Below are 27,470 nucleotides of genomic sequence, written 5' to 3' on the forward strand. Positions count from 1 at the left end.
GCTGCGGTGGGTTTGGGATCCTGTGTGGGGTTGAGATTCCACACACTAAGGGGAGGGCTCTTTACAGATGGTATTGCTCAGCCTCTCAGCCTTGCACCTGCTCCAGGGGGCTCCCCCTTTCCGGGACTCCCCTCCTCTTACCAGTCTCTAGGTTGTTTCCTCAGTGATCCTTAGATACAGTATGTTCAATCACTATACTTCTCCATTTTTCATATTGAGTGCTCAGTATTTTAGCTGAAAATCTGGTCGAGCCCTATCTGGTTTGGCTCAAGGGCTAGAGCGGCGGCCTGTGGACTGAAGGGTCATGGGTTCAATTCCAGTCAAGGGCACATGCCTGGGTTGCGACTCCATCCCCAGGAGGGGATGTGCAGGAGGCAGCCAATCAATGATTCTCTCTCAACGATGTTTCTGTCTCTCCCTCTCTTTCCTCTCTGAGAACAATAAAAAGATTAAAAAAAAAAAAAAAACAGAAGAAAATCTGGTTGCTGGCTGAAATAGGCCACACAACCTCCAGCTACTCTGCAGCCATCTTGCCTCCCCCTGTAGTGTGTTCTTCATTTCAGGTATTCTTTATTTCTCAGTGGTTCTTTTTTATGTTTTCTATCTTTTTTTAATTTTTGTTTCCTGCCTCTTTCTTGAAGTTCTCTCTAAATTCCTCTCCTAAGTTCATTGAGCATCCTTGTAACCCTTGTTTTGAATTTTGCATCTTCCACGTTTTGGCTGCTTTGCTGTGTTTGTTTCTGTGTGTTGGGTGGAGCCGCTGTGTCTCCAGGTCTTGGTCAAGTGGCCTCGTGTAGTAGGTGTCCCGTAGGGCCCTGTAGCTCAGCCTCCCCAGTCACTGAGCTGGGTGCTCCAGGTACCACCCTACCCTTTGGGGCTGTGTGCACCCTCCCATTGTAGTTGATCCTTGATTGCTGTTGGCACGTCAATGGGATGGATTTTACCCACCTGTGAGGACTGATCAGCTGTGAGGACTGGCCACAACCATCACAGAGGATGTGCTGGGTAGGGGCTGACCCAGTGGAGCAGGATTCACCTCAGTGGGGCTCTGGTGCCCGCTGAGTTCACCCCTTGAGTGTGTCGCTCATGGAGATTTTGGGTTGTTCTTAAGTGTGATCTGAGGCTGTCCGCCGGGTGAGCTAACTTTGGAGCCTTCTGGGAAGTGCAGGTCAATGTCAGCTGCTGCTTTCACCCTACGGCATGCGCTACAGTGTTTTCCAGATGGTGGTTGCCACTTGTGCTGGGCTCGGAGGTGCCTGGGGGAGGCCCCGGGGTGAAGTGAGGCACTGTCACTTAGCAGGCGGGGAAGGGGTGCTGAGGCCAGATGCTGGTGTTTGGGGCTTGTGAACCTCTGAGAGAATTTAGCGTAAGCCTAGTTAGGCCATTTGTATGGAAATAGCACTGGGAGTGGCTTGGGTGGTCCCACAAGTTGGGTGGGGCTGGTCTCAGGGACTCGCCAGGGTGATGGAGACCCCCTGCCTGCACGCGGGGGCGGGCTCGGCAAAGGAGCCCTGGGCGCCGCCAGCACTTTTGCCCTGATGGCCGGCACTTTAGTTCTTCCCACGTGCTTGGGAGCTTTTCGGGCTTGTGCCCCAGTGCCCCAGTGCGCCCACGCTAAGTTCACGCGTGGACCTTCGAAGAGCGCCCAGCACTCCAGCAGCCTCTCTCACGCAGCCAGGCTCACAGCCAGCAGTTCTGGGGACTTCTCTTCCTGGCACTGGCACCCTGAGCTGGGGCCCTCCGCAGCTGAGGCTCAGTCCTGATTGACCTCCCACATGGGTGTGGGACCAGCCCATTCCGGGCCCCTGGCCCTCTGATCTCTAGGAGGCCCTTGTAATTTAGTTGTAATTTTTGTTTGGTTGTGGGAGAAGGCAAGGACAGCGTTTTCCTACTCTGCCATCTTGACCGGAAGCTCAAACAGTGCATATTTCTGAGAGATAAAATCGAGTACAGTCCCTGAGTAGTTTTTATCATTGCCAGTAGGCATTTTTAAAATACCTTTCTTCCCACAGCCCTATTTCTCAAATAAAGAAGACTAAAGCATGTGTGTTTTCTTTATAAGGAAGATTTGCACAGTCTTTTTTTCCATCCTCACCAGAGGATAATTTTTTCTTTGATTTTAGAGAGAGGGAAGTGGGGGGAGAGACATCAATGTGGGAGAAAAACATCTATCAGTTGCCTTGTATGCACCCCAACCCGGGATCAGGCTCACAACCTTTCTTTGTACGGAATGTTGCTCTAACCCACTGAGTCAGGGCCACAATTTTTATTTTTAATTACTTTTTTTTTTTGCTCTTGTAGCTTTACAAAATATCTCCAATTAGTTAGTAGTGGATGAAAAATATTCTTAAAACAAAATGACCTTGATTCTCGTTGTTTCTTAAAATTTGTGTGCAACACATTCCTTTGTCTTGTTTGAAACCGAGGGAGGATGGCTGTAGGTGTGCACCTGCTGCAGGTGGGACTCTGGGGAGAGTGTGCCTTTTCCACAGGTCTCAGCCACCTTCGCCGCCAGTCTGGTCAGCAGCCCCGCCATCGGAGCGTACCTCTCAGCCAGCTACGGAGACGGCCTCGTTGTGCTGGTGGCCACGGTGGTGGCTCTTCTGGACATCTGCTTCATCTTATTGGCTGTCCCAGAATCCTTGCCAGAGAAAATGGGACCACTCTCCTGGGGAGCTCAGGTTTCCTGGAAACAAGCAGATCCTTTTGCGGTAAATAAAAATCTGAAAACAATATTTTTTCAAGTATCTTTCTAAGCCATGTAAATAAGAGAACATTTCTGCAACCTGAAGCATCCCCGCGATTGTTAATCCATTTCTGTCTCCAGTAATAGAAAAAATTAACTGCAAGGAAGGGACTGAGGTAGAGTGTGCACCAAGGATATAGAGAGTTGGTATTTCTTAAGTCATGCATGTGGTTATCACAACGAAAGAGAGAAAAAATGTCTAGTTAATTCCTGATGAGGGAAAGAATTTTTTTGGTTTTGCATGGTGGTTTATATTCATTTTTTAACAAAGAAATGAAGGTGGCCATTTAAAGTAGTTGTTTTCATTTGCTAAATTAAAAAAGGATAAAAATATCAGATCTGACTAAAGTAGTTATTTTCTAGGTTGTAGAAATACATCCATTTAGACCAGAGGCTTTGAGCTTGTATTTTATAGATTGGATCTTGGTTTTCTTTCTTTTCAAAAAAATATATTTATTTTTTGCATCGGAGAATTCCATTAAAAACTCAAAATAGTACTCAGAAGAAGAACTTTAGTTCCCCCTCTTGATTTGAAACTGTCCTTAAAGAAAATATGTACAGAAAAAAAATTAACCAGAGAGTTGATACTTGTTTTTTATCCTCCAAGTCTACCCTTTAGGAAAATACATGTAATAAGAAACTAACTCATGAGAAATTCTTTTCCAAAAAGCTTCCTTGGGGCCTGGCCTGGGACCTGCCTGTTCTGTGTGTGCCCATCCACTGGTGCCACGTGGAGGAGGAGGAGGCCAGGCACACCCAGATGCAGGCAGCCTCTCACCACCTACCTTGTTGATCAATTTACAGGCAAACTGAATGCTAACATTTTAAAGAATAGAGTGAATTTATATGTAATGAAACGCCTATACTGTTTATGGCTTTAAATAAGTTATGAATGAAAAAGAGATCAGATTTTTCTTTTTTTTTTTCTTTTTTTAATATATTTTATTGATCTTTTACAGAGAGGAAGGGAGAGGGATAGAGAGTTAGAAACATCAATGAGAGAGAAACATCGATCAGCTGCCTCCTGCACACCCCCAGCTGGGGATGTGCCCACAACCAAGGTACATGCCATTGACCGGAATCGAACCTGGGACTCTTCAGTCCACAGGCCGACACTCTATCCACTGAGCCAAATCGGTTAGGGCAGATTTTTCTTAAAAGGTTCTGGAGTAACATGTTTACAGGGTGTTTATAGGATGTTCAGGGTCTGTTTCAGGTTGTGAAGCAATGTTGTTAAGTAAACAGGAGCAAACGTGTGTCTGTGTGCATTTACGCTGTAATATTTGAAGCACATATCTCAGAAATGAGGACTTGTAACCTCCATAGAGAGATGGTGATCGATATCATGTGAAGGTTCACTTCCTTTTATAGTCCAATCAACAGTTGTTACTCTACCTCAATAGATGAAAACAATGAAGCCAGTATGGCAGAATAGCTGACATCAGTTTCTATTTGCTGCTTCTTATTTTTCAATTACAGTTGTCATCTACTATTATATTAGTTTTCGGTGTGCACCCAGTGATTAGACATTATAGAACTTACTAAGTGATCGTCCGATAAATTTCGGACCCACCTGACTATTTCTTCTTTTATCTTTCTGCTTTTTCTTAGCCACTGAAGAAAGTTGGAAAAGATCCTACCGTGTTACTCATCTGCATCACTGTGTTTCTTTCTTACCTTCCTGAAGCCGGACAGTACTCAAGTTTTTTTCTCTACCTCAGACAGGTAGGTAGTGGGTGCCTAGTAGCTTTCGAACATAAGGAAAAAGCAAGGATTGGCATCTGTCTAAAGGTATTTTGGGGAAAACAGTGTCGAGAGAAAAAAATGTGTCAACTTGCTTTAAGTTATAAACGAAGGTGCTGACATGTAATGAGTAGGCAGGAAACCTTTAATACAGTGGTGTTTGAAAATGTAGTGAAATGTTTACTGTGGAAAAAATTACCTTGAGAACTATGGAGAATTAGCAGAAGCAATTCATCGTAATGTTTTGAATCGTTAATACCCAGTCAGTTTTGCAAAGGGAACGCTGACTTCAGAAGCACCTGCTATGGGCCCGAGGTGGCTCACAGGAATGATGAAAACAATGCTGTTTCTCCGGATTGTTTCCTCTTAAAAATGTGTGCTTTCCTCTGTGCCCACAAAGGCGTTTGCCCTAAGACAGTTTTTCAAGTTCCTTTTTCCAGATGTGGTTTCAGGTCTCTGGGATCGTTGGGACCTTGTATCGCAAACAGCAAGCTGGACAAGACGCCTTAATGAGCCAGTTAGTTAGGTGTCATCTTTATTGCCCGCAGGTTCAGAGCAGATTACCTCTGTCAAATTCTGAACCCCCAAAGGAGGACGCATTCTCTTTTTATATCTTTTAGGTCCTTGTGTAAGTTATTTTTACAGACAGTTTGTAACCTTGAGTACATATCATATCTAACAAACACCTGTCATATCTATACAGACAACTTGTAACCTTGAGTGCATACATATCTATACAGACACCTGTAACCTTGGATACGTATCATATCTATACAGACACCTGGCATCAGTATCAGCGTATCAGCCCCTTATGTTAGATGGCTAGCTTGCAAGGTCAGACAGTTAAGTTTATCTTTTCTTTTCTATTATTCAAGCTAAAAAACAAAGTTCTATTTTACAGAATAAGAGACTGTCTAAAAATGACAGAGTAGTTCAAACAGCAGTTTTCCAAAGGAGGGACCACCTGCTTCAGCCTGAGCTGCCCTCCGTTACGTCCTGCCTGCAGCCTTGCCCTGGCCTCCCTGCGAGTCCTCATGGCCACACAGCCTGGGCAGCAGGCCTCCTGAGCGGAGTCCTCTATGTTGGCAATGTTTTTAAATGAAATTGGTTAAGTTTGCCATTCTCATAGTTTCTGAGATTGTACCACTAATATTTTATGGCGGCATTAAGTAAAACCTTTTTCAAGCAGTTTTATTTTGTTGTTCTCATTTTTGGTGGGTGGATGCTAGAGATTTAGAGGGAAGAGTGGAGGTAATTAAATTATCCATGGAATTAAATATGCATTTAATGTAGGAAATATGGGAAAGCCCAAAGAAGAAAATGAAAAGTCATATCTCATCCCTTCACATGTATAAAAACTACTGTGAATAATTTTTTTCTTTCCCTTTTTCCTATATATATATATTTTTTATAAATTACTTTTTTTAAGATATATTTTATTGATTTTTTACAGAGAGGAAGGGAAAGGAATAGAGAGTTAGAAACATTGATGAGAGAGAAACATCGATCAGCTGCCTCCTGCACATCTCCTACTGGGGATGTGCCCACAACCAAGGTACATGCCCTTTTCTGGAATCGAACCCGACCTTTCAGTCCGCAGGCCGACGCTCTGTCCACTGAGCCAAACCAGTTAGGGCCATATATATTTTTATGTCACCACCACCACCACCACTGCCATACAACAGAATCATTGTTATTTTGTATTTGTGCTTGCTTTACAAGAAGTTAACATTCACACATTTTAATTAAAATTGCATCTGATATTTGTAAATCATATATTTGATAAGGAATTATAGCTAGTATATATGTCGAACTTTTTTTAATCCTCACCCAATGATATGTTTTTTTTTTTTTGTTTGTTTGTTTTTTTTTTAATATATTTTATTGATTTTTTTACAGAGAGGAAGGAAGAGGGATAGAGAGCTAGAAACATCGATGAGAGAGAAACATCGACCAGCTGCCTCCTGCACACCCCGCACTGGGGATGTGCCCGCAACCAATGTACATGCCCTTGACCGGAATCGAACCTGGGACCCTTCAGTCCGCAGACCGACGCTCTATCCACTGAGCCAAACCGGTTTCGGCCCAATGATATGTTTTTATTGGTTAGAGAAAGAGAAAGAGAGAGAGATCAGCTGCCTTTCATATGTTTCCGACCAGTGACCGAACTCACAACGTTTTTTGGTGTCCAGGGTGATGCTCCAGCCAGCTGAGCCACCTACCAGAGCCTTACGTAGAACTCTTACAACTCAACAATGAAAACAATTCACTCAGCTGGGAAAATCGGCACAGAATTTTAAGTAGATATTTCTCCAAGGAAGATATATAAATGACCAGTAAGCACACGAAAAGATGCTTAACATCATTAGCCTCAAGGAAATGCAAATCAAAACAACTTTACACCTGCTAAGATGGCTTTAGTCAAAAGAAGGATATGGAGGAACGGGATCTCTTATGCTAGTGGGAATGTGAAATGATGCAGGCTCTGGGGGAAGGAGTCTGGCCATTCCTGAAAGTGCTCAGCATAGGGTTCCAGTCAAAGCTAATCTTAGGTACATACCCAAGAGAAATGGGAAAAATGTCCATACAGAAACTTCTATGCAGATTACTATTCATAACAGCCTAAAAGTAGAAACTATCAGCTCATGAAATGGGGCAACAAATGGGGTCTGTCACTACAATGGAATGCCGTTATTTGGTGACAAAAGCAGTGAAGCCCTGAGAACCCTCCGTGTGAGTGAATAAATGAAAGAAGCCAGGACCATAGACTGTGTGATACTGAAACCAAAATGGGGGGTGTTTGAGTCCGAGTTTGTTGAGAACCGAAAAATGGATTCGCATACATAAACGGTTAGCAGAAGCAGCGTTTCTTGAGGGAAGCCAGTCCTGCTTCCGTTCCATGCTCCTGTCGGGTGTAGTTCAGCATCCAAGTGAATTAAAGCCTGTGACTCCATGTATGGATCCCACACTGCCGTACGCCGCGTGGGCACAAGCATGTGCTCCACAGGAATGCCAGGAGCCATGGCGGGGGCGGGGACGAGAGGAAGCGGGGCTTTTTAATCTCCAGGCAGATACATGCCTTGCTAGGTCCTGATTGGTCCTCTCAAAGAATTCTGCCCTGCCCTAGCTGGTGTGGCTCAGTGGATAGAGCATCAGCATGTGGACCAGAGGGTCCCAGTTGGATTCTGGTCAAGGGCACATGCCTGGGGTTGTGGGCTGTATCCCCAGTGGGGGGCGTGCAGGAGGCAGCCAATCTATGATTCTTTCTAATCATTGATGTTTCTATCCCTCTCCCTTCCTCTCTGAAATAAAAATATATTTCAAAAAAGAATTCTGCTTTAATAACATTCTTGGGGTTGGTCATAGCCTTGTCTTAGGTTGGTTATCTGCAGGTTGCCTGTCTTAGCAGTTCACACATTTTGAAGCTCAGGTCTCTGGGCGCCTCCTTTCCCCACCCAGTTGGGTGCCTTAGTTACCCCACCCAGCTGGTTCCGCTGCCACCTTCTCCCGCCCCACACCTGCTTCCTGACTAGCTTCCTCTGTCTTCTCAGTGCCATTCGTGGGACATGCTGTTCCGACAGGAGCAGATGGCTGACGGGTGGAGGGAAGGCTAGAGGGGGGGATGCTTCTTGGAGGACTGATGAGACCTTCTACAACTCACTGTGGTCACTGTCCAGCTCTGAATACACAAAGCCATTGAATGTGCACTTCTAATGGGTGAATTGTGTGGCATTTACATTCTATCAATGAAACGTTTAAAAATATACTTATTTAAAAAGGGTAGGCAGAGAAATAATTCTTAAAGCCACATTTTTTGTTTCTAATTTTTTAATTGCATTTGATTAGCAGCTAAGAATGTTGTGAATGTCAGCAACACTGATTTAGAAGCAGGATCTAGCTCTAGTTCATTTTTTAGCTAAAGTTGTGTGACATGAAATGAGAAGAATGTATAATGTACACAATAATTTTTCCTTTTTGTCTCGTGCATTCTGTTTTGTCTGCTTAGAATTGCTCCTTTGCTCTTTAAAGTAATTTTGCTCAACCATCCCACCCCACTCTTTTGTGTCTGAAAATGTCTTATTCTAAGCTGCATCTTTTGGAAGGATAGTATTTCTTTTTATTTTTTATTTTCTGCTCTTGCATGAATTTTGTGCACCAGGCCTCTAGTCCACTTGACCTTTTTATCTCCAAGTATTTTTTGTATTTTTCTTTTCAGTGTATTTAAATTTTAAAAAGTTTACCCATTTCTTATTACCCACCCCAGCTGCCTCTGGCCGCTACCAATAAGTTCTGTATTCATGAACTCTTTTTTTTTTTTTTAATGTAAGATTCCACATATAAGTGAATTCATGTGGTATTTGTCTTTGATTTATTTCACTTAATACCCTCTAGGTGCATCCATGTTGTTGCAAATGGCAAGATTTCATTTTGTTTTATTGATTAACTAGAGGCCCGATGCACAGAATTCATGCAAGGGGCTCGGCCCTCACAGTTCCGGCTTCATCTGGAAGGTCATTCTGCTGTTGGGTCTAATTAGCATATTTAGCTCTTTATTATATAGGATAGTATTTCTCTGTGTGCGTGTGAGTGTGTCACATCTTTATCCATGCACCCACCAATAGGCACTCTTTTATGGGTGAATAATATTCCATATTATAGATACCATATTTCTTTATCCATGTACCCAGCAATGGACACTTAGGTTGGTATGTTATCTTTATAGTAAATATTGCTGCATATGGGGGTGTTACTAATTGGGGTTACTGGCTGGGACCTTGGTTCTTTTTGTTGATGTAGAAAAGATTTTAAGGTCAACAAAAATAAAAGTAAAGCAAAGTGGGGTTGATTGAAGATACATTCCAAACGAGGAGCGGGCCATGAGAGAGAGCAGAGGGAGAGGGGAGAAAGAGGAGAGGGAGTGGGAGAAAGGGGAGAGGGAGTGGGAGAAAGGGGAGAGGGAGTGGGAGAAAGGGGAGAGGGAGTGGGAGAAAGGGGAGAGGGAGTGGGAGAAAGGGGAGAGGGAGTGGGAGAAAGGGGAGAGGGAGAGGGGAGAAAGGAGAGGGAGCGGGAGAAAGAGGAGAAGGAGAGGGGAGAAAGGGGAGAGGGAGAAAGGGGAGAGGGAGCGGGAGAAAGAGGAGAAGGAGAGGGAGCGGGAGAAAGGAGAGGGAGAGGGAGAAAGGGGAGAGGGAGCAGGAGAAAGAGGAGAGGGAGCGGGAGAAAGAGCAGAGGGAGAAGGGAGAAAGGAGAGGGAAGAGAGGGGAGAGGGGAGAGGGAGAGGAGGCAGGCAGACAGTATGGATATGGCCGGTTGCTTACATTCCAGCCTGGAGCCAGGCAGTGGAGGGAGACAGTGGCCGGGCTGCTTTCGCTCACTGGGACTCGAGAAAAGGGGGCCTTGGAGACAGGTTCAGGCCTTAGCCCAGGACCAGCCCAGCTTCCCATTGCTTCCTTGGCTGCAAGTCTCATGGGGTCCCTTAGAGGTTGGGGGATCCGTGCCTGCGGGGGCGGGGAAAGGGAATGGCATGGCTATGCTCCTTGGAGGTAGAGCGTGCTCCAGAGAGAGACAGACAGACAGCCTGGGGCCCCACCTCCAGTTTTAAAAGAGGGATTTTCTGGCCCCATGGGCTGCCTCTCTGCCAGAGCCCTCCAGCTCTTGCTTTTTAAAAAAACCCTGTCACCAGCCTGCCCCACCATGTCCCACTGGCGTAGACACCAGCTCCCAGCTCACCCAGGCCCTAAAGGAGAGGGCTTTGTGGTGCCTGCCAAAGACGAGGTGGATGCAGGAGGGAGAAGGTGGTGAGAGAAGAGGGGAGGGAGAGGGGAGGGAGAGGAGGCGGAGGGAGAGGGGAGGGAGAGGGGAGGGAGAGGAGGCGGAGGGAGAGGGGGCGGAGGGAGAGGAGGGAGAGGAGGGAGAGGGGAGGGAGGGGGTGGGAGGGGGGGCGGAGGGAGAGGGGAGGGAGAGGGGGCGGAGGGAGAGGAGGCGGAGGGAGAGGGGGCGGAGGGAGAGGAGGCGGAGGGAGAGGGGAGGGAGGGGGTGGAGAGGGGGCGGAGGGAGAGGAGGCGGAGGGAGAGGAGGTGGAGAGGGGGCGGAGGGAGAGGGGAGGGAGAGGAGGCGGAGGGAGAGGGGAGGGAGAGGGGGCGGAGGGAGAGGGCGGAGGCAGGGGAACAGCTGAAGATGATGGTGACATGTGGATGCTGAGAAGCAGGAGGCCGATGGGCCCGCTGGGGCAGCAAAAAAGAAAAGTTAAACAAAAAAGGCCTCGTGACCTACTCACCCTCCACTGACCGTCTCAGGATGTAAGTGGGTGCCTCGGAGGAGAGAGCCTGGCAGAGCCCCTGCAGGTGGCCGCCCTTCCCCCCAGCCAGGCCAGCGGGGAATGGGCCCAGGGAGGAGGAAGAACCACGACTCCCAAGGCCCTGCTTTTTTTCTTAAAAGCGCTTTAAAAAGAAAATTTGTATTTTTGTACATGTTCGGGGTCAGCCATTTTTAATGATGGGAGCGTTCTCTGTCCTACTTCTGACTTGACTTTGGGGTGACCATGTTCATTACACTCGCAACCAACGGAGAAAGAAAACCTTGTAAAACAAAAACAAAATAATCTTATTCCAAGCATTCCAGTAACTTTTTGTGTATGTACTTCGCTGTACTATAAGTAGTTGGCTTGTATGAGATGGTTTAAAAGGCCAAGGATAAAAAGGTTTCTTTTTTCTTCTCCTTTTTTTGTCCATGAAGTTGCCGGGTTTTTGTGTTTTTTTCTCTTTGTTTGGCCAGTTTGATGTGTTTGAAACAATGTCCAACAATAAACAGGAATTTTATTTTGCAAAAAAAGGGGGGAGACTCTGGATCGAGACTCATTTGCATCCAGGGGTGATTGACACAAACTTTCTTCTGGAAATGCCCTTACCCATAATGCATACAGAAAAACCCACGGTGGGAGTGGGGGTGAAACCAGCATTGGCATTGAGGTGCCGTCTTTTCCTCTGAGCTCGCACCAAAGCCAGCTGCCTGCGGGCTGTCTGCTGGGCCAGGTCTGAAGGCCACATTGGCCCACCCCAGGGCAGCCCCCACCCCAGCCCCTCGTTTTCGTTTAGTTTCAAAGAAACGCCCGGAAGTGGAATTGCTGTATCGTATGGTAGCTCTGTTTTTAGTTGTTTTGTTGGGGCCCTGGGAAAGGCACTAGATGGTAGATTGGTGGGGTCAGGCGACCGGATTCAGCAACTTTGGTTCTTGAGTTCAGCTTAGGAAAGAACTCGGCCAAGACCCAAACTGTAAGAGGACATTTACATGGGAAATCACAGAGGTGGGAGTAATTGGGAAAAGAAAGAGATTTCGGGAACCAGTGAGAGAGAGGCCCAGGAAAGCCGTGGAGCTTCAGAGTGAGCAGGCGAAGGTGACCCAGCGGGCCCAGGGAGGTGGGGAGGGCGAGGGAGGACGGGCAGGTGGAGTGCTCCCGAGACCAGCGGTCTCCTCGTTCTAGGCGTTAAGGGTGGAGGCTGTGGGGAGGGCCCAGGGGAGTAGCATGGCAGGTCCAGCAGCTTCCCAGGGGTGTCCTCTCAGGGTCTGGGTCTCCACGGACTGGTTGGTCGGCTCCAGGGCAAGAGGCCATTCATTAGCCAGTGCAGCTGGTCCTGAGGCAGCCTGGGTGTCACTTGTCTGGTTTTGCCACTTTCCTGGGCCTGGTGCTGGAATATAACTGAGGCCTCGATGTTATCTCCAAGATCAGAGGGTCCAAACTGCATAACCAGCAAAATGCTAGGGGCGGAAAGGTCACCCTGGGTCAAGGTCCCACCCTACAATTGTCCATTGTTTGGCACCGGGGGCTTTGTTCCCTGCTGACCTGTACAGCGCCCATCGTCCTCGCTCTGCTCGTATCTGCCTGCCACCGTGTGAGGAACCGCCTTGCTGTTTTCCTTAGTGGTTGCACCAATTCATAGTCCCACCCACAGTGTATTGGTTCCCTTTCTCCACATCCTCACCAGCACTTGTAATTCTGGAAATAGCCATTCGAACTAGTGTGAGGTGATAGTGCACTTCTCCGATGATTAGTGATTTCAGCATGTTTTCATGTACTTATTGGCCATCTGTATGTCTTCTTTGGAAAAATGCTGTTCAGTTTTATGCCCATTTTTTAAATTGGATTGTTTGTTTGCTTGTTGCTACTGAGTTACATGAATTCTTTATATATTTTGGATATTAGTCCCTTATGCAATATATGACATCCAGTTATTTCTTCCCATTTAGTAAATTGCTTTTTCATTTTGTTGATGATATCCTTTTTAGTTTGATATAGTCCCACTTCCTTATTTTTGCTTTTGCTTTTGATTTTGGTGTTAGATTCACAAAATCATCTCCAAGATCTAAGTCAAGGAGCTCACCACCTATGTTTTCTCCTAGGAGTTTTATGGTTCCGGTCCTACATTCAAGTCCTTAATCCACTTTCAGTTAATTTACTTTGTATGGTGTCAGTTGGTGGTCTAGTTTCATTACTATTTTGCATGGCTGTCCAGTTTTTCCAACACTATTGAAGAAACTGTCTTCTCCCCATTGTATATTCTTGGCTCCTTTATCATAAGTTAATTGACTATATATGCAAGGTGTATTTCTGGGCTCTCTAATTGGTTTCTTTAGTCTGTGTCTGTGTTTATGCCAGTGCAGATTGCTTTAATTACTGTGATTGGGTACGATACTTTGAAATTAGGTGGTGTGATGCCCCGGCGGTGGTGTTCTTCCTCACAAGTGCTTTGACCATTGAGGGCCATGTTAACACTGTTCATTCTTCCCGTCCATGAACACGACAGCTTTGTGTCTCCCGCTTCCTTCAACAATGCCTTGTGGTTTTCAGAGTACAGAGTACAGTCTTCAACTCCTTTGTTAAGACTGTTCCTAGGTATTTTATTCTTTTTTTAAATATATTTTTGTTGATTTCAGAGACGAAAGGAGAGGAGGAGAGAGATGAAAACATCAGTGAAGAGAGAATCATTGATCAGCTGCCTCCTGCACACCACACACTGGGGATCAAGCCCACAACCCAGGCATGTGCCCTGACCGGGAATCAAACCATGACCTTCTGGTTCATAGGTCGACGCTCAACCACTGAGCCATGCCAGCCAGGCAGTTTTACTTCTTCACTTCCAATGTGGATGCATTTTATTTATTTTTCTTGCCTCTTTGCTGCTGCTAGGACTACCAATACTATCCTATATAATAAAAGGCTAATATGCAAATTGTCCCCTTGGGAGTTTGACTGACCAGGAGTTCAACCACTTGCTATGATGTGTACTGACCACCAGCCGACAGTGCGGATCGAAGAAAGGCCCCGGCTGGCAGCCGGCAGCCAGTAAAGGAAGGCCCTAGCTAGCCCTGTTCGCCAGCCAGGCCTAGGGACCCTACCTGTGCATGAATTTTGTGCACCAGGCCTCTAGTCCTATATAATAAAAAGCTAATATGTGCCCTAACCGGTTTGGCTCAGTGGATAGAGCGTTGGCCTACGGACTGAAGGGTCCCAGGTTCGAATCCCAGGTTTGATTCCAAGGGCATGTACCTTGGTTGCAGGCACCTCCCCAGTACGGGGTGTGCAGGAGGCAGCTGATAGATGTTTCTCTCTCATCGATGTTTCTAACTCTCTGTCCCTCTCCCTGCCTCTCTGTAAAAAATCAATAAAATTTAAAAAAAAGCTAATAATCAAATTGACCAAACGATGGAATTACCGGTTGCTATGATGCACACTGACCACTGGGGGGCAGACGCTCAATGCAGGAGATACCCCCTGGTGGTCAGTGCACTCCCACAGAGGGAGCGCTGCTCAGCCAGAAGCCGGGCTCATGGCTGGCAAGCACAGCGGTGGTGGCGGCAGCCTCTCCTGCCTCGCCGGGAGCACTAAGGATGTCTGACTGATGGGCCTAAGCCATCAGTCGAACATCCCCTGAGGGCTCCCGGCCTGTGAAAGGGCACAGGCCGGGCTGAGGGACCCCCTCCCCCCACCCCCGAGTGAACAAATTTCGTGCACCGGGCCTCTAGTATCAAATAAAATGGCAAGAGTGGACATCCTTGTCTTGTTCCTGACCTGACAGAAAAAGTTTTGTATTTGTGGTCTTATCATATGATGCCTTTATTATATTGGGGTACTTTCCTTCCACACCCATTTTGTTTTTTTATCATAAATGGGTGTTGAAATTTGTCAAATGCTTTGCATTTATTGAAATGGTCGTATGATTTTTAGCCTTCATTTTATTGATGTGGTATATTACATCAACTGATTTGCAGATGTTGAACTATCCTTGCCTCTGATATAAATTTCACTTGATCATAATGCATGATTTTTTAAAATGTACTATTAAATTCAGTCTACATCATGTTCATCACAGGTATTAGCCTGTAATTATATTTTTTTGTGTGTCATTTTTGTCTGGTTTTGGTATCAGGATAATGCTGGCCCTCCTGTAAAATGTGTTTGAGAGCCCTAGCCGGTTTGGCTCAGTGGATAGAGCATCGGCCTGTAGACTGAAGGGTCCCTGGTTCGATTCTGGTCAAGGACACATGCCCGGACTGCGTGCTCGATCCCCAGTAGGGATCGTGCAGGAGGCAGCTGAGCAATGATTCTCTCTTATTGGTGTTTCTATCTCTTGCCTTCTTCCATTCTCCAGGAAGTCAATAAAAATATATTTTTAAAAACTTAGTATTTAAAACAACTAGTTTTTGGCATATCAGAGCTGTTCCAGTGAAGCTTTGGAACGTGCCTGTGTCGAGGCCTGAGGCTGCCCAGTCGGTGTCCACGGGCCCGACGTGATTTTAATGTGCAACCAACGCTGAGAGCCACTGAACTTGCTATGAGTAAATTCCAAATTCTGCATCAGAAGTCAGGTTATGTTCTTTATATTTTCTCTAACGCTTGATAACATTTGTTTTTCGGTGGGTTGGGGATGGGAAGGAATATGAAACGATAGGCCTGTAATAAAAAATATCTTTAAAATATTTGTTAAGTTATGCTTACTTGTAATGGTTTTTTATCAGATTTAGATGTAATTTTCTGGTTAAATAGGTTCAACTTTCAGCACTGCCTTAATTTGCCATAATCAAGGTTTTATTAACTTTTTCCAACTATTTTGTTCTTATAGCCTTATTAAAACATAACATTTCTTATTTTTATAATATCTATATTAACAATAGTGTTTCTACCCCTCCCCCTCTATTTCACAGATCATAGGTTTTGGATCTGTTAAAATTGCAGAGTTCATAGCTGTGCTAGGAATTCTGTCTATTGTGGCTCAGGTGAGTGTCATTTTTCTCATTTCTTTTTTAAACATTTTTATTCTGAAATAACCGTAAGTTCACAGGAAGCTGCAGGAAGCGTTCTTGAATGTCTCCCGCACGCCGGCCTTCGTTCCCTGCCATGGCAGTGACATCGTGTGTGTCTGTGGTACAATAGCAGACCCAGGAACCTGACATGGACTCAGATACCCAGAAGTTCACTTCACCAGGAGAAGGCTCCGGTGGTATTTTCCTGTTGGGAAGTGAGTGGAAGTGAAAAGCAGAAATGGAAATCGGCACCTCTGCTCGAAGAAACGTGGCAGATGGGTGTGTTGGAACATGCGTGATGAGTAAAGAGCACCGAATTTCTTCATCTGTTATAAACAGGCCACGAAGCCGGTGCGTGTGCCTGCCTCCCCCCCACAGGCCTCCCTGCGTCCTGTGGCCCCGGGGCTGCTCCCTGGCACCGCGGCTGGAGCGGGCCCCGGAAAGGAGGGGCTGCAGGGCTGTGTCGCCCACGGGTCCGCCTCAGGCAAAGGCCTGTGTTTATTTTCGTCCAGTTGTATCAGCAAATGTAAATTACGTTACACTTTCAAGTTGCTCATAATTGGGGGGGGGGGGGGGGCATGTTAACTCTAGTTAGTCATCAGCCCAGACCATCTCCACTAGTTTTTAACAGAGTATATATGTGTTAAAATCAAATTCGTATCAGTCCAACTTTGCAAAACTGCTAACCTCCAGCAAAACTCCACACGTCCTGTAACTGTTCAGCGGGGCTTGCTCGTCACCGGCGGGTAAGGGGTTGGCGTTTCTCAGAAAAGACGGAGGCCGTGGCCCTCTCGGGCACGCCAGCTGGTGCATGGCTCCAGCCTCCCTGGGGAAGTGCTGGCGGAGCACCCGGTGAACAGCGTTGGGAGGAGGCCGAGGGCCCTGAGCCCCCGGAGAGCTGCGTCAGCCCCGCGTGGTCCCTGTCCTGGGCGCCCTCCCCGAGGGCCTCCGCGGGGTGTCCATGCTTCTCAGGGCTCTCCTTGGCTTTGCAGACAGCCCTGCTCCCCCTCTCCATGCGCTCGCTGGGGAAGAAGAAGACCGTGCTCCTGGGCCTGGGCCTCCAGGTGCTCCAGCTGGCCTGGTACGGGCTCGGATCGCAGGCCTGGTAAGCCTTCCCGACCCTCACCGCCAGGCCCACCTTCTGGGGGAGCTGGGCATGACGTGTGGTGTGAAGGCAGAAGGGGTGCGCTCAGCATTTCAAAACCTGTTTGGACTTCGTTTTGGGAAGGCTGAGCGAGGTGACAGGATCATTTAAACAGTCTTCACCTTCGTGGCTGTCAGGGAGTTGTTATTAACGAAATGTGTGCTCCTCCAACCCCTCCAGAAATGTTATGTCTGTATTTTAAACACGTTTGTCAGTTTTTAGGGACATCAGATATACTCCAAAACAAAACAAAAAGGCAAGGAAAAATGATAGCAGGGCTCATTGCTGTAATTAGCTGAGTGACTTTATAACATAAGACTGAGGTAGATTAATCCTACAATCTCTTCCAAAACCATGTGTGCCCTGGGGCAGTGAGCCTGCTGCCACAGTCTCCTCCCCTAACAGGAAGGCCAGGAGAAATGACAATCCCTAGTGCGGTTCTCTGATGTGGCTAGTGTCCCCAGTGCCTGGCTACCAAATCCAGAGGTCCTATCTCTTTAAATACTAGTTACTCCTCATTTTGCCTGCATGGCATAACTTACAGACACGAGAAGTGCTTTAGAGGTCAGCAGATGGTTCTTGTTCGTTAAGATTCAGTCCGATGGACTTTGGTTCCGGAGCTGAGCCAGTCAAGCTCATGCCGGAAGAGGATGCTGTCGCCCTGAGGGTCTCTCCTTAAGGATGCGCAGGCCGGCCATCCCCACGGGAGTCCGGTCGAGCAGGGTCTAAGCCACGGTGGGGCCTCACCTTCCTCACACAGAGGCTTAATACTGATTCGCACTCGAGTTCCTTTCACTGGGGAAGGGACCAGAGTCTAAGGAGCACAGACGCGGGCCGCGGGGCGGCCTTGGCGGTGACAGGCTTGGTCCAGAGGAAGCGGGTGGCAGTCCGCGGGTGTCATCCCGCACGCCAGGGCTGGCTCCGCCGAGGGCAGCAAAATGAGCAGCTCACAGGCAGTGTGCAGCCAGCCTCTGAGATAGCGGAGCAAGTGGAATGGGGAGGAAAGGTGGCATTCGTGGAAATAAATCCTTTCGAGTTTCATTGAGCTTACATCTAAAGGTGGTAAAGGGGAAATCAAGCAGAACAGATTTTGAAAGAGGTGAAGTAAAATTAAAAAAGGAAACTTTCCCAGCCTGTGAAGTGACAAATAACTTTCCAGGTTAAAAAAAAAAAAAATCCCTTTGTAAAGAGGAAAGATTAAATACAAGGTAACCTGAGGAGCCAGCACCGCGTGCTCCGCCCCTGACGCTGCCCTGTCCTTGCAGGATGGTGTGGGCCGCAGGGGCCGTGGCCGCCGCGTCCAGCATCACCTTCCCCGCGGTCAGTGCCCTGGTCTCTCAGAACGCGGAGTCCGATCAGCAAGGTGAGAGCACTGTCCCCGGTCTCCCTCCTGCCCTGGAGCCGTACCTGCCGGCGGCTCTGAGCCTCTTCACCCCGGGCGCTCCCTCAGTGATCACACGTGTTTGCTTTCCGTCCTGCCCTGAAATCATACTCTGTTTTTAAAATGTGCACTCAGCAGTTCAGTACACTAAGAAATAGAAATAGGCTGTTTCCTCTTTTTGCTTTTGACTCTTTATTGTGATGCCATAGAAATTAACTAGACTGGAACAGATGTCTCTTAAATGATACCGACTAGTTAGCAAAGCAGCGAGCTTTTTATTTACTCACTGTCACCACTGGAAGGTGTTTAAATCGGACTCCCTCTAACGCACGAGCTGCATTAGGAGTGATTCTCCCAGAGGATGAAGAACAAATCTGTGCGGTTGCTGGTAATCGGATGCCGAGTGAGAGGCAGAGTGGGGACAACTGTGTGGAGAGAAGCTTGTAGATTCCTTCCTTCTTGTGTCTCTGGTTCACCATCAGGCATTTCCCACGACCAGAATTAATCCTTTTCCACTTCCTCTTTCAATGACTCACCTTATTGTAGTCAGGAAGTAGTAAATTTGAAAAAAATTGTAAATGCCTGACAGCCCTCTAGAAAGTTTCAATAAAAAACTATATTGGAAAAGATAGTTTATTTATTGCACCCATTTTTCCTCATCAGAAATTAGCCATCTTATTCATATCCACATTTTAAAATAGCCCTAGTCGGTTTGGCTCAGTGGATAGAGTGTCGGCCTGCAGACTGAAGGGTCCCAGGTTCGATTCCGGCCAAGGGCACATGCCTGGGTTTCGGGCTCGATCCCAGTAGGGGTGTGCAGGAGGCAGCCTATCAATGATTCTCATCATTGATGTTTCAGTCTCTCTATCCCTCTCCCTTCCTCTCTAAAATCAATAAAAATACTTTTAAAAATAATAAAAAACTAAAATAGTGACCGCAGATCCTGTGTGTCCCCGGCCACGGACATCCCGCCGGCTGCACAGCGTGGAGAGGCGTGGTCCCGGCAGAAGGCCCTGCAGAGCAGGCCCTGCTCAGCACCTGACAGGCGCACCTCTCTTTCACGGACTAAATCCTCTGGCTCTCTTTTTTTTCTTTTAATAAATCTTTATTATTCAGATTATTACAATTGTTCCTCTTTTTTCCTTCCATAGATCCCCTCCACCCAGTTCCCACCCCACCCTCTGCCCTTACCCCCACACACACACACTGTCCCCATCCATAGGTGTATGATTTTTGTCTGGTCTCTTCCCGCACCCTCCACACCCCTTTCCCCCTGAGAATTATCAATCCACTCCCATTCTATGCCCCTGATTCTATTATATTCACCAGTTTATTCTGTTCATCAGATTTTTTATTCACTTGATTTTTAGACTCACTTGTTGATAGATATGTATTTGTTGTTCATAATTTTTATCTTTACCTTTTTCTTCTTCCTCTTCTTAAAGAATACCTTTCAGCATTTCATATAATATTGGTTTGGCAGTGATGAACTCCTTTAGCTTTTTCTTATCTGTGAAGCTCTTTATATGCCCTTAGCTTTGCTGGGTAGAGTAATCTTGGTTGTAGGTTCTTGCTATTCATCACTTTGAATATTTCTTGCCACTCCCGTTTGGCCTGCGTAGTTTCTGTTGAGAAATCAACTGACAATCGTATGGGCACTCTCTTGTAGGTAACTAACTGTTTTTCTTTTGCTGCTTTTAATATTCTCTCTCTGTCTTTTGCTCTTGGCATTTTAATTATGATGTGTCTTGGTGTGGTCCTCTTTGGATTCCTTTTGTTTGGGGTTCTCTGCACTTCCTGGACTTGTGAGTCTATTTCTTTCACCAGGTGGGGGAAGTTTTTGGTCATTATTTCTTCAAATAGGTTTTCAGTATCTTGCTGCTCTCTCTCTTCTTCTGGCACCCCCATAATTCTGATGTTGGTACGCTTGAAGTTGTCCCAAAGGCTCCTTACACTGTCCTCATAGTTTTGGATTCATTTTTCTTTTTGCTTTTCCGGTTGGGTGTTTTTTGCTTTTTTGTATTTCAAATCTTTGACTTGATTCTTGCAATCCTCTAGTCTGCTGTTGGATCTCTGTATATATTTTTTTTATTTCAGTCAGTGTATGCTTAACTTCTAGTTGGTCCTTTTTCATATCCTTGAGGGTCTCACTAAATTTATCGCATTTTCTAGAAAATTCTTGAAAAACCTTATAACTGTGGTTTTGAACTCTATATCCAGTTGTTTGCTTTCCTCCATTTTGTTCATTTGTGACCTGTTTCTTTGTCTCCGCATTTTCGCTGCTTCCCTGAGTTGGTAGAGTAGCTTTGTGTGCTAGGTGTCCTATATGGCCCAGTGGCTCAGCCTCCCCAGTTACTTGAGATGGACACTCTTGATGCACCCCTTTGTGGGCTATGTGCACAGCCTTGATGTAGTTGAGTCTTTTTTTTTTTTTTTTTCCCGTGGCTCATTAGAAACTGGGAAAGTTTATATATTTTATTGATTTTTTTACAGAGATGAAGGGAGAGGGATAGAGAGTTAGAAACATAGATGAGAGAGAAACATCGATCAGCTGCCTCCTGCACACTCCCTACTGGGGATGTGCCTGCATCCAAGGTACATGCCCTTGACCAGAATCGAACCCGGGACCCTTCAGTCCGCAGGCCGACGCTCTATCCACTGAGCCACACCGGCCAGGGCTGTAGTTGAGTCTTGATTGTTGTTGGTATCACTGGGAGGAATTGACCTCCAGGCCAATTAGCTGTGAGTATCACCTGTGTCTACACTGGGTGAACTTCTGTGCTGGAGACACCCTTATGAGGCAAGACTTGCTTCAGTGGGGCTTTGGTGCTCACTGATTCTGCCCCCAGAGTGTGTCCCTTATGGATCTGAGGAGTTGTAATCTGGATGGTCCTACTCTGAACCCTGGGTACACTGGTTCTTGGATCTCTAAGAAGGTGCTAATTTAGCTCTACCTGAGGCCACCCAGCAGGAGCTACGGAGAGATCTGCAGATTCCTCTTCTTTGGGTTTTGGAAGTGCCCAGATGAGGCCCAGCTGTGAAGCAATGCAAGCTGCTGCAGGGCCTTGGCCCTTCTTTTGGATGTTCTGGGTCTCTCTGACTCAGCTAGTTTGTTAGGTAAGTTTAGATTTCAAAGGACCAGGCCATTCATATGCAAAAGCCTCTGCTTGTTCAGCTTGGATGGGGTGAGGTCTCAGGGCAGAGCAAACATCAATGGCTTCCCATCAGCCCTGCTTAAGAGGCCCCGGGGTCTCAGTGTCCCTAGGTAATCGCTGCAAGCACCTCTGAGAGAAAGCTGCCCTCGAGTTTCGCCCGCTGCCAGACAGTCCAGTTTTTCCCCATGAGTCTGGGTCCCCAGAGTCTCGCCTGGAACTGGAGTTGAGAGCAGTCGGGAGCTTGTGTCTCCTTGCGGATTGAAAAAGCCAGCCACGTACTCAGTTGCCAGCCCTCTCCGCGCACACGCCTCCGTACCTCTGCCTTCCACAGCTCCTCTGAGTCTCAGTGTGCTTTTCTCTTTCCTTCTAGTTGTAGAATTTTCACTCAGCCAGCCTTCCCGTGGTTCTGGATGATGTCTATTTTGTCTTTTAGTTGTAGTTTTGAAATACTTGTGCGAGGCAGTAGTTCAGGTGTTTACCTGTGCCGCCATCTTGGTTTCTCCCTCTTTGGCTCTTTTTATGCTCATATGTGTTAGTACAGATGTTTCTAAATGTCCATGCATAAAACTATTACAGCACATTGCATTGGGTTGAATAATCTTTGACCATTTTTTACCTACAAACACATGCATTTCATACAATTCAAGCTAATTTTTTCCTTTCTTGTTAGAAACCAGAGATATCTAGAAATGGGCACTTGTGGGATATTTCAATGCAGGCCTACAGGAAGATGCATCAGAAATGGGGGTCGCCTTGAGGAGCAGTCTGCCGGAGGCTGGGCCGCAGCATCAGGGCTGTTGTGGGCACATGCACGGGCTGCAGGAGGCAGAGGGCAGGATTTTACTGTAGAGGCACCTTTAAATAAGCAGAGCAGGGAGATCTTAGTCCACAGAAAAGTGGAAACTGTCTGCAGATGGAGAATATTAAAGTTTTTCATTTTGTTATCCCCATTTATAGGACTATCTAGCTGTTAGGAGGAGGGGTCAGGCCCTGTGGGATCTCAGAAACATCGCTGTCATTTCATCTCCTTATGGATGTTAGGGCAGAGTGACCGCATTAAACGGACACAGTGCAGCCGCAAACACATCTGTAGAGTGATGAATCCCTGCCTTCTCGGCACGGACGCCCAGTCCCGCCGCCTCAGTGCTCACAGCCGCTAGAGAGCCCAGTCAAGCCCCCAGTCCCGACATGCCTTTCTGAGCAGACTGCCTTCCTTTTTGTTCTCACTCAGGAGTTGCCCAGGGGATCGTAACTGGAATCCGAGGGCTGTGTAATGGCCTGGGGCCAGCGCTATATGGCTTCATATTCTACATGTTCCATGTAGAGCTGACTGAGTTGGAACCGAAATTGAATTCTAACAATGCTGCTTTGCAGGTAATTTGGTGATAAGTCTGGTGTTGTTACCATGAATATGTCTGACTGTAGCAAACCCTCTGACCTTAAATGTGGAGCGTGTCCTTGTTTGTACAATAAACAGACTGTTGGACCTCACAGTAGGGAGGCTGCGCTCAGTGCTGCCAGTTTCGGTGATTTAATGTCTCATATAAAAGATTTATTTTAATTTGTCCAGATTCTGTTCTCACCTACACAGTAACTCTGATCAGAACCCTGTCTTCTGGGAAAACCCAAGCCAGATAAAATATAAAATGACCTACAATTCCAGCTAGAAATTGAACTAGAGTCTTTTTCCTATTCTTTATTTAGTATTTCCCCTCCTTCCTTCGAAGCAATATTTAATAGAGATTTCTATACAGAATTGGAATTAATGTTCATGGACAGAATGCATGGTCTGGGACCAGAGGGTAAGATTAGAGAGAAACAATGTTACAGGCTGGGGCTCAGCTGCTGAGCAGTGATGAGGCCGTGAGAGGCTGCCTGCCTCTCGGGGCTCCAGGCCCGGGGAGTTTGCCCTGGCACGCAAGGAAACTGCGCATGAGAAAGTGATTCTCTTGGAGGAGGTGTGGGGTTTGGGTCACCCAGAGCTAATTTTGCATTGAAGAGACTAACCAAATTTCATCTGTTTGTTTCCACACCCATCAGGGAGCCCTCATCCCAGGCCCGCCGTTTTTATTTGGGGCCTGTATAGTTCTTTTCTCTTTCCTGGTTGCCTTATTCATCCCTGAATGTAGTCTTGGGGCTAAGAAACATAGCCACAGCCTCAGCGGCACCGGGACCAACACGCCGGAGCCGGACAGCGACGAGGACATGGAGCCCCTGCTGCCGAGTGGCAGCGTCTGGGGCCCGTCTCCCTGCCAGGAGCCGGGGAGCCTGTGCACCGAGCTGTGAGCGGCAGACGCACCTGTGACGCTGTCTTTGGGAAGTCGCCGCAGCCACCCCACCGGAGACTTGGTGCTGGAGGGGGGACGCAGTGGCATCCTTTAGGGCCAAGTTTGATGAGTAGCCCTCTGCCTCCCCGCTCTCCCTCCTCCTCTCTTCTTCCATTCTTTTTCTGTCAGTTTGTACATTGGAACAAGTTAGGATTTGAAATACGTTGCTGCAAATGGTATGCAACTCTCAAAGTTACCTGGAGTTCCGGCTTCGAATCTCAAATGGAAAAAGTCGCGTCTCTGAGAAGGGTGTCTTTCCTCTCTCACCTCCGGGGCCGAGGGCAGCAGCCCCGGGTCCTGCTCCGGAGAAGCTGCAGGGCAGCAGGGCCTGCCCTCTTGGCCAGGGTCCCGGTGCAGAACCCCTCTTCCTCCTCGCTCCGTGGCCCGCAGGTGTGGAGGGCGTCGGGCCCTGTTGCCTTCGTTCTAAGGTCGAACAAAGCCGGTCTTCCTCCCCTCTCGTCTCCGCTTCCTGTTCTTCCCTAGAATGAGGTCCAGCGTACACACTGGGTGTTCATGATACCGACCCGTGATGTCCTTTACCGGTGAGGAACATTTTCCCTCCAAGTTTAAATCTTGAAGAAATAGCAATTCAGATTCCTTGACCTAGTGTCTTGGTCGGGTTCAAGATGATTGTACAGAAGAAACGTCCAGAACTCTGGTGCAGCACAGAACTCGGAGGTGCTCTGCGGGGTGTTCCCACGGAGCGGCCCTCGGGAGCGGCCAGCCGGGCGCAGCCGCGGGCGCAGGACTGTTCCTCCCACACCCGCCCTCCCGGTCCCAGCCAGCCTCCTGCCTTCACTGCTCTGTAAGCTCTGTTCTCAGTAGGTCTCTCCACCTGTGCGTCTGACATTGAATCCCATGGGAATATGCACATCAAATTCCTTTCTACAATAGGATCGTTTAGGAAACTCGGTTTCACAGGAAGTGTCTTGCTAATTTTTCAAGATGTTTTACAGACAAAGAAAACTTCAGATTTACATGCATTTTGTTGCACCAGTAAATGAACCCTTCGATAGGCCTACCTTGAACAGAGCCCTGTGAAGGGTTATAGACATGAAATATAGGTACATATTTTTGAGGGTTTTAAAATTTTTTGATGGAGTGCTGTGCAAATCTAGTATTTATAAATGTAACGAAGGTATTGACAATAATATATATGTAACTTTTATAAAGGATTATGTACTGCTTGAATACATTTAAAAGAAAATATATTTTGAAATCTGTTCTGCTATGAACAGAAATGACCTCTCTTTTTATCACGCTGCTGGTTGTAAGCTAAGCTTCCGAGTGCGCAGTGACCTGCACTGGGCGCTTTGTGTCGTGTGTGCCTCTGTAAGGTGAATGTGCATTGATCTCGGGGTTCTCTTTTGGGTGGCTTTCAACTAAAATAAATTGCTAATCTTTAAGCTAATGCAATATGTATATTTTCAAAGTTTAGTTTTTAACAAACTGCCTTAAAAGCTCCCTTTAGTAACATCATCACTAATTTTTTAATCTTTGTTGTTGAGACTATTACAGATGCCCCCCCTGTTTCCCCATTGCCCCCTCCACCCAGTTCCCACCCCAGGCGTCACCACCCTATTATCTGGGTCCATGTGGAAGGGTTAACTTGACGCGCGGCAGACAGGGCAGGGCAGACGGGGCAGGGCAGGGGCCGAGAGGGAACAAGGGCGGGTGGACACAGGCAGGTCAGACGGGGCAGGGCAGGGGCCGAGTGGGAACAAGGGCGGGTGGACACAGGCAGGCAGACGGGGCAGGGCAGGGGCCGAGAGGGAACAAGGGCAGGTGGACACAGGCAGGCAGACGGGGCAGGGCAGACGGGGCAGGGCAGGGGCCGAGAGGGAACAAGGGCAGGTGGACACAGGCAGGCAGACGGGGCAGGGCAGGGGCCGAGTGGGAACAAGGGCGGGTGGACACAGGCAGGCAGATGGGGCAGGGCAGGGCCGAGTGGGAACAAGGGCGGGTGGACACAGGCAGGGCAGACGGGGCAGGCAGACGGGGCAGAGCAGGGCCGAGAGGGAACAAGGGCGGGTGGACACAGGCAGGGCAGACGGGGCAGGCAGACGGGGCAGAGCAGGGCCGAGAGGGAACAAGGGCGGGTGGACACAGGCAGGGCAGACGGGGCAGGGCAGACGGGCAGTGGAGCAGCCTGACCACAGGCACCAACCGAGCAGAAGTGACGGCTGTTTCTGGACTCCGAGCGGGAGGCATGGGAGACCAAGGCAGGGCCTGCGGCAACAAGGTGTATTGACACACAGAAACAGAGAAAGTTCAGCACAGGAACAGAGAAAGAACACAGAAACAGGGACAGTTCAGGTCCGTTGCTGGGCCAAAACGATTGAGGGAATCAATCCGGTGAGGACATGGGTAGATATAGGAACAGGCTTGTAGCAAATAAATCCCCTGGACTAGAAGGCTTCACGGGGCAGCCCATCACTGGGCCCCCTTCACTGTAAGGGAAGTCTGAATCTGCTGGTAATAAAATTTCCGCTTTTCCTTAAGTCTTCTGGTCTGTGGAGCTTATTCTTTGGCGTCATGAAACACAACCCCGGGGAAAAAACCTTGGCTTGCTGTTCCAGCTATCACATGGACAATGCATATCTACACTAATAAAAGCCTAGGTGGCCCTCACGCCCTTGCACTATGTCCTCATGTCATCACAGGATGGCTGCCACCAGATGGCTACCACAAGATGGCTGTCAGGGGAGGGCAGTTGGGGGTGACCAGGCCTGCAGGGGAGGGCAGTTGGGGGCGACCAGGCCTGCAGGAGAGGGCAGTTGGGGGCAATTGGGCCGGCAGGGGAGCAGTTAGGCATCAATCAGGCCAACATGGCAGTGGTTAGGGGGCAATCAGGCAGGCAGGCAGGCGAGTGGTTAGGAGCCACCAGTCCCAGATTGTGAGAGGGATGTCCAACTGCAGGTTTAGGCCCCTAGGGGTCCCAGATTGGAGAGGGTGCAGGCTGGGCTAAGGGACACCCCCCACCCCATGCACCAATTTCATGCACTGGGCCTCTTGTATATATATATTTTTTAAGTCAGGGACACTGATATTTGTACACCCATGTTGATTAGCAGCATTATTCACACTAGACAAAAGCTGGAAGCAACCCAAGTATCCATTGTTGGGTGAATGAATCAAGAAAATGTCCAATGTGGAACTGACTCGGCCTTAGAAAGGAAGGGAATCTGATACATGCTACATACAACATGAATGAACATGAAGACATTATGCTAAATGAACTGAGCCAGTCACAAGAGGACAAGTACTGTATGATTCCACTCTTACGAAATATCTAATCAAATCGTGGAGACACAAAGTAGAAGAGTGGTGGCCAGGACTAGGGGAGTGGGAAGGTATTTAACAGGCAGAGCTTCAGTTTTGTACGATGAGCAAAGTTCTGAAAATGGGTGGTGAGGATGGTTGCACAATATCGTGAATGTATTTAATACCACAGAACTACTTAAAAATAATTAAAATGTATAGTTTGCCAGTATTTTAAAAATACTCTCATAGCATCATTTTTCTTTACCACTGTTTATCAAAATTGGAGTTTCTTACCCAGTATCACAAACGGCATTTTTTGGTGTACGCAATTAGGTGGGTTCTTAAAATTGAGATAAAATTCACTATTTTAACCATTTCAAAGTATACTATTCATTAGTTTTTAGCTTATCCATAT

At 47.5% G+C, this 27,470-nt stretch overlaps 1 protein-coding gene across 5 annotated transcripts in view; it reads left to right on the plus strand.

Moving 5' to 3' along the window:
• MFSD14B (major facilitator superfamily domain containing 14B) overlaps positions 1–25,202 on the plus strand; it is an 84,585-nt gene extending 59,383 nt beyond the window's left edge. For 4 of the 5 annotated variants that reach the window (XM_054727762.1, XM_054727763.1, XM_054727765.1 and 1 more), the window contains 7 exons: positions 2,493–2,711; positions 4,358–4,471; positions 15,686–15,757; positions 16,777–16,889; positions 18,194–18,291; positions 22,696–22,838; positions 23,505–25,202. In XM_054727762.1, the coding sequence (XP_054583737.1) occupies positions 2,493–2,711; positions 4,358–4,471; positions 15,686–15,757; positions 16,777–16,889; positions 18,194–18,291; positions 22,696–22,838; positions 23,505–23,750 (1,005 nt within the window). In that variant the 3' untranslated portion in view covers positions 23,751–25,202. Of the gene's footprint in view, positions 1–2,492; positions 2,712–4,357; positions 4,472–15,685; positions 15,758–16,776; positions 16,890–18,193; positions 18,292–19,240; positions 19,412–22,695; positions 22,839–23,504 lie in introns of those variants that run through there. The other variant, XM_054727764.1, reaches the window with a different exon arrangement.
• The last annotated feature ends 2,268 nt before the right edge of the window (positions 25,203–27,470 follow it).

This window comes from Eptesicus fuscus, chromosome 15 (assembly GCF_027574615.1).
Source record: "Eptesicus fuscus isolate TK198812 chromosome 15, DD_ASM_mEF_20220401, whole genome shotgun sequence".
NCBI lineage: Eukaryota > Metazoa > Chordata > Mammalia > Chiroptera > Vespertilionidae > Eptesicus > Eptesicus fuscus.